This window comes from Urtica dioica, chromosome 2 (genome assembly GCF_054948205.1).
Source record: "Urtica dioica subsp. dioica isolate 48M chromosome 2, U.dioica_male_clone48M_v1_H2, whole genome shotgun sequence".
In the NCBI taxonomy this organism is placed as follows: Eukaryota; Viridiplantae; Streptophyta; class Magnoliopsida; order Rosales; family Urticaceae; genus Urtica; species Urtica dioica.
Genome location: NC_142757.1, coordinates 37868451 through 37874980, shown reverse-complemented (window position 1 = coordinate 37874980; position 6530 = coordinate 37868451). Strand labels below are relative to the sequence as shown.

At 34.1% G+C, this 6530-nt stretch overlaps 1 protein-coding gene across 1 annotated transcript; it reads left to right on the top strand.

The window, feature by feature from the left end:
• Positions 1 to 524: 524 nt before the first annotated feature.
• LOC149404619 (polycomb group protein VERNALIZATION 2-like) lies at positions 525 to 6247 on the top strand. The gene is made up of 14 exons (XM_089605748.1): positions 525 to 816; positions 1394 to 1449; positions 1673 to 1737; positions 1818 to 1870; positions 2139 to 2192; positions 2270 to 2326; positions 3066 to 3112; positions 3219 to 3346; positions 3655 to 3874; positions 4333 to 4381; positions 4660 to 4743; positions 4966 to 5045; positions 5275 to 5364; positions 5923 to 6247. Exons 1-14 carry the CDS (start codon positions 694 to 696, stop codon positions 6068 to 6070), a joined length of 1254 nt encoding a protein of 417 aa, XP_089461874.1. The 5' UTR covers positions 525 to 693; the 3' UTR covers positions 6071 to 6247.
• The last annotated feature ends 283 nt before the right edge of the window (positions 6248 to 6530 follow it).

Below are 6530 nucleotides of genomic sequence, written 5' to 3'. Positions count from 1 at the left end.
GTTTCCAATCCTGTTTGAAATTTGATCCCCGAATTTAGATCTCGAGAAGTCCTCTTGCCCTGACCATCAGCTGACCACTCCTTAGATGTTCAAATGGGTACCATTCATGTTCTACGGTCGGCCTCGCATAATCGCCTTGCAGAGCTTCTCCGACTCGTAGGCAAAATAGTATGTCTCCTCACTCAAACGAGCCATTCGCCACTCCTTTGCTCTCTAGACGTTACTCAAGGAGTTGACGAGGGCTCCTTGCGTTTTTCTCCGCCTCCTATTTTTTAGTTTATTTGTAGATTTTTTTTATTTTTTATTTTTTATTTTTTTGCGATTACACGTAGGTTCGAAACAATCTTCTCACTTTTTTTTTTGGAGGGGGTAATGACATTAAATGAATTTTTTTTTGTTATCTTGTGAGAGAAAATACCGATAATTAAAGGGGGAAAATAGAAAACAGAACAAAAAACAAAAACAAAAAACAAAAAAACAAAAGTCACCGGTGACTTTGCCGTGGACTTCTAAATTTTAAATCTCTTCCCTGTTTCTTCCTAATCAGCCTGATAATTATCAATGTTCATCCATTTGTCTTCTTTCCACATTAACAATCGAACGAATGTCAAATTTCTGCTATTAACTATTCGGATTTGATTTACAAATTTGTTATATCAGCTCTTTTGGATTCGATTTTGCGTTTGGTTGAAGATGTGTCGCCAAAATTGCGTACACTTGTCTGTGGAAGAAGCGATTGCTGTGGAAGAGACATTGCTTGTGTACTGCAAACCAGTCGAGCTCTACAATATTCTCCGCTGTCGCGCTTTAGAGAATGTAATGTTGTTCGATTTCTCAGCCAATTCTTAGGGTTTCATTCTTTATTATCATTTTTATTCTTGCGCCAAATGTCAATTTCGGTTATTGATTTCACTCATTACTGATATGTCGTTAAAAGTTTGTCCTTCATTATTCATACGAGGGTGAGTTGTTCTATAATTCAGTTTTGATAACTTATATTTAGAAAGTTGAGCTCTAATTTAGAAGCTCTGGCTTGAGAACAGTGATCTATTACACAATGGAATTTCGGAGAATACTGCTGTTATGTTCTATTGGATCGAGTTCTTGCAAGTCAGACAGTTTAGATTACTATATATACACAAGGTTAAGGAGCCAAAATTTGGGGTGTTGGATGTGATAATGGTGATTCATACAACTTTTTTTTAAGAAGAAACAAACCCTTTTTTTGTGTGTGTGTGTGTGTGTGTGTGTGTTATCTATAAGATTAAAGCTCTCTTAGATACATTTGGCGAACCAAATTAACGTGTGAATTTGCAATGAGTGTAAGGTTTGAGATTTTGGATTTTGGTATCCTCCGTACTCGGTTTCTAACACAGAAGTTTCTACTCTGTAGCCTTCATTTCTGCGAAGATGTTTGAAATACAAAATTCAAGCAAGGCGTAAAGTGAGGTAAAGCATTGTGCTATTTTATATACGCACTCATAATACTGCATTTTACATTTCCTTCATTGCCTAGAAACACAAAAGCGCAGCATGTCATAAAGAAGATGCATTGTATTTTTTTGTTCAAAAGTACGCCTTCTTTTATATTTTCACCCTTGCCGATCTCTTCTATTGGCTCTTTTACATGGATATCATGTCCTTAACATGCTTAGTATATTATGCTTTGTAGGTCGAAAGTTGGAATTGTGGTATTTAACTATAAGGATTGTAGCAACATGTTACGAAAGACTGAAGGTAGATATTATATGCTGATTTTATATTCAATGAAAATATTATTTTTCTCTTAACGTTTACATGCAATATGTTATTTACAGTCACCGAAGATTTTTCTTGTCCGTTTTGCTTGATGCAATGTGCAAGCTTTAAGGTAATCTCGAACTTCTACTTTTTTTTTTTTTTTGCTGAAGTATCAGTTTCATTATAAGTTGCGAGAACAAAGATTATTGATTTATATGCAAGTAGATCACAATCTAAGAGGCGAATACTGTTGAGTAAATTTTTTTTTACCTATCGAATCTGATACACTCTCTCTCTATTCCCCTATACCCTCATGCATTGATTTTGCGTCAAGCTTATTAAATAGAATATTGCAAGGTTATTGACGTTGAAGGGGAAAATGCACTTAATCTTTGCAGGGTTTGCGCTACCACTTGTTGTCTTCTCATGACCTCTTCAACTTTGAGTTTTGGGTTCGTAAGATATCATATCAAGTTGCGCTTTTTCAAGCACTTTTGTGAAGGCTAGTCAAGAAACATGTATTTTGTAGGTGACCGAAGATTATCAGGCAGTGAATGTCTCCGTGAATATTGATGTATTATCTGAGGTTAGAACTTTTACCCTTTCTTATTAGAAGCATTATTGAGCAGTTTTCTATTTTCATGTTGAAATATGCAAAAAAAAAAATAATAATAAAAAAAATAAAACAACAACAACAACATTTTAAAGTGTGCAGGGAGCCAATTTATGTGGTTCCCCCTTGCTGTCTGGTTCCTTCGTTTTGAAGAGTAACTAACACAAATTTTCAATGATTTAGTGAATAACAAAAAGAACCTCTTTGTGTTACGTGCTATCACAAAGCACCTCTAAGTTTACACCTTATCAAATATGAAGTGTTTTAATGAATAAAATGTCAACTTCATGGTGTTATATGGTTGTATGCAAATCTATGATGGTAGATTGTTCCATTTAGTTAAACGAAGAAGATTTATTTAAGAAACTGGAGATTTTATCGATATTTGTGTTAAACGAAGGAGATTTTTGTGTTATATTCCTTCGAACAGTGAACAATATAGAGAAAATTAACATGATGACACCATAAAGTGAGAAATGCCCCAATTTATTTATTATTATTTTTTAAACAATGAACGGCTTAGACACCCAAAAAATTTATATATATATTTTTTTTAATTCTTTGTACTTCTTATTCATTACATGGTTTGATCTTTGTTTGAGTTGCAGAGTTTTGTATGCTTTTTTTCCGAATAAAAAAAAAACAGCAACTTTGTGCATTCTTGCTTTATATGTATCGCTCATCCTTGTCTATATACATGTTTTCTGTGCAGACTATAGCAGATAGAGCAATCCCGCAACTCCAAACATTCTTCTTCTGGTCGGTTTTAAATCCCTCGGTACAACTAACTTCTTTGGATTTCGATGTCCTGGTTTTCTTATTAAAAGAAAGAGTTACTGAAATTGAAACAAACAAACCGGTGCAGTTCAAGACCACGAAGACGCATTTATAATGTCCTTAATAAGGAGAAAGCAAATTATGGCAATGTGCAATTCTTGGAATTGGATTCACCAAAACACGGCATGCTCAATGGGCTTTATGAAAATGTTGATGGTAATGTTAATTACTGTTACATGGTATAAATACAGCAAGATTTAAATCTAAAAGTTACTTCGCGTATAACTTGGGAAAAGCCTCCTTTCCAATCCACTATAGGTCACGGTTGGAAGCAAAATAGACGTAGATTTGGTCTTTTCAGGGAAGAAAGTTGAGATCGATAGGACATAAATATGTCATAAAAGAAGATTTTAAATGAAAAAATACAGTTGTAGCTCGTCTTTTGCGCTTATAGAATTCTTATCTTGGCTTATAGATTGAATTTAAAGGTGAAAATTTTTCAAATCCATTTCCTGGTGGGACAGATATGCAGAACGGAGGACAGGGACGAGAAAATTTTGGCTCTTCTAATCAATATTCTATTGATGGCATAGAACGGGTTGCATCAAGTTCTAATGTTCTGGGCGCTGCAATGGACACGGGTCATATTCTGGACCTTGATCTGGTCAAACCACTCTCTGGAAACGACCCTCCTCTCATTTCTAAGACAAAGAGGATAACCGTGGAGCGATCGGACTCAAAAAAGTATATAAATGAGTTGATTTGCTATTGCATGACCTCTTCTTTACTACCCTCTTCCTTTTGTAGCTATTTTAAATAGATAACTTGTGCAGAAGTATGGCTTCCAAAGTGGGTTAGTGTTTTTTTTTTTTTTTTTTTTTGGGACAATTATCAGTATGTATGCCAGAAGAGTTTAGTATCACACTTATAGGTAAAAATAATTAAATAACCAAGTCTCAAATTATTGAACTATATGGAAGATCTGGTCCTAGCTCACATAAACAACTTTTGGAATTGTATTTATTACACCAGTCCACTTGGTCAACTATAGCAAGGAAATGTAATTAGAGAGGTACAACTTCTGATTTATTTAGAGCTCATTAAAACCAAGTGACCTGGCTGCTTTTGAAATATGTATCGTTGTTCTTTCTAGTAATCTCTATGTTTGTTGGTTTTTTATTTTTATGAATATTGTTTTGTAGCCGAATGCTGCTGCAGAAACGGCAATTCTATCATTCTCACAGAGTTCAGGTAATTAACAATCTTATGATCTGTCTCTTTCTCTATTAATCTGCTTTTGAGATCCAAGTTTCTGTTCTCATTTGTTTTCTAGTCCACTCTTTAATCATGAATTTTATTCCTAGGAGATGCGTTAAACAAAAATTTTGTGGTAGCTTTATGGTTTTATACTGCTGTGTACTTCTAAGCAGTTTCATCTTTATACACAACCTGGCTTTCACTTTTTTCTTTATTAAACCCAAGCTGTTTAAAATGGTTTATCTATTTATAATATTTTTTTTCACATTTAGCCCATGGCATTAGAGCAAGTGCTTTCAGAGCGGGATAGTGAAGATGAAGTTGATGATGACATTGCAGATCTCGAAGATAAAAGGGTATGTATGCTTGAAAATACTCTCTTCCTCTTCTATACTTCATAATTGAGATCTAATTACGAGTACAAGAAAAAGGACCATGGTTTAATCTTATGTATATTCATGTAATCTGCGAAATTGAGAAGAGCCTCCGGATATAAGAATCGTCAATACTTGTGGGCACGTCATTTTACAACTAATGGAACAACCCGAGAACTGATATCGAACTGTATTTTTCCCCAGATGCTTGATGATTTTGTGGATGTCAGCAAATTTGAAAAACAACTCATGCATCTTTGGAACTCCTTTGTGAGAAAACAAAGGTACTAATCTCTTGCCATCATTTTGCTTCATCATCTTTCTTGAACTCCCCTTGTTTCTTCGTAATCCACCTTGTTATTTTTCTGGCTTTGTTTTCCTGGGTTCGGAACTATTTTTGGGAAAGAAAAAAAATGGACCGTTGAGCCCTTTTATATAAAAAGCTCTATAATGTTTTTTTTATTTATTTTTTTTTTATTTCGTTTATCACTATTTTATTTTGTAATGTGGCAGGGTATTAGCAGATGGTCATATTCCCTGGGCATGCGAGGCCTTCTCAAAACTTCACGGGCAGGACTTGGTCCTATCTCAACCGCTTTTTTGGTAATATTCTAAAACACTTCATTAGATTACATTTTAACCAAAAATTCTAAATATTCAATGGTAAAATGATGACTCCATGCAAGAATTCAATGTATCATCACAATAGCTTTCTTCAAAACTTTGGACTCTCCCAGGATATGCTTTATGATGTCTGGTTCTTTAGAATAACACTTTTATTTATCCTCATACTAGTATTACCACATTTTTTCATAACTATTAGTTTAAAAAATACAATCAAAGTCGGATTCTTACACAATTTTATGTGGTCTCTGTCTCTAGTAAGCCAAATCGTGAGATGCCTCAGATGTAATACATGATAAATCCGTTTGAGAGTGTCTTTTGAATTGTTTTAGAGAAGAATTTCGCTCATTCCCCACCTTATAAAGAAACAATATTCAATGTTCCTTTAAGTGATTCTTACTCTTAGCAATACTGGGTAAGGCATCATGTTCCTATAAATGGTTCTCTTGTTGCTCTGTCCCTATTTCTTAATCATATTAATATGATTTATTATTGTTATTGCTATTATCATTAAAATTCAAACTGCGCTTGGTTCAGGTGCTGGAGACTATTCATGATCAAACTCTGGAATCACGGATTACTGGATGCGGGCACTATGAACAGTTGTAATATAATTCTCGAGGGATATCGAGAAAAACCAGATGCCACACAAGACGTTAAACCTCGGGGATTAATTCAGCTCTGACAAAAAGAAGCTCGATCTTTTAATCGCTTCACTCGGCACTTTTTGCTTTTCAATCATTCATTAGGCATGTTTATTGACTACAGTGGGAGAGTGGGGTCATCTGTTTTAATGGTGTGATTAAAGGAGAAGCCTCAAATCTAAATGCTTAATTTAGTTTATATCAAATTTCTTGGTAAATTGCTCAAAAAAAAAAATCTTGGTAAAAGAAAATTGATGTTAATAAATCATGTTATGTGTAATGAATTCGTCAGTGTAGGAAGTAATGAAAAGATTAATGCAGGAGAACAAGAACATTAGTTTCACGAGAAAAAACGAAGAAGATGCAAATGAAGACAGAATATATTATTCTAATCCGAGTACAAGAGAAATTGAAGAAGTTGTCTTTTTTATTTTGTTTATTATATTAGAGTCACATTTTTTTTTTCATGACAACGATGCACACTTTATGTTCATTTCTTAG

Excerpts from the sequence above, each read along its gene's own strand:
- LOC149404619 (XM_089605748.1), top strand. The coding sequence starts at position 694 with ATGTGTCGCCAAAATTGCGTACACTTGTCTGTGGAAGAAGCGATTGCT. Across the intron at positions 1,738-1,817 it reads CATGTTACGAAAGACTGAAG|TCACCGAAGATTTTTCTTGT; the intron begins GTAGATATTATA and ends TGTTATTTACAG. Across the intron at positions 3,113-3,218 it reads CTCCAAACATTCTTCTTCTG|TTCAAGACCACGAAGACGCA; the intron begins GTCGGTTTTAAA and ends AAACCGGTGCAG.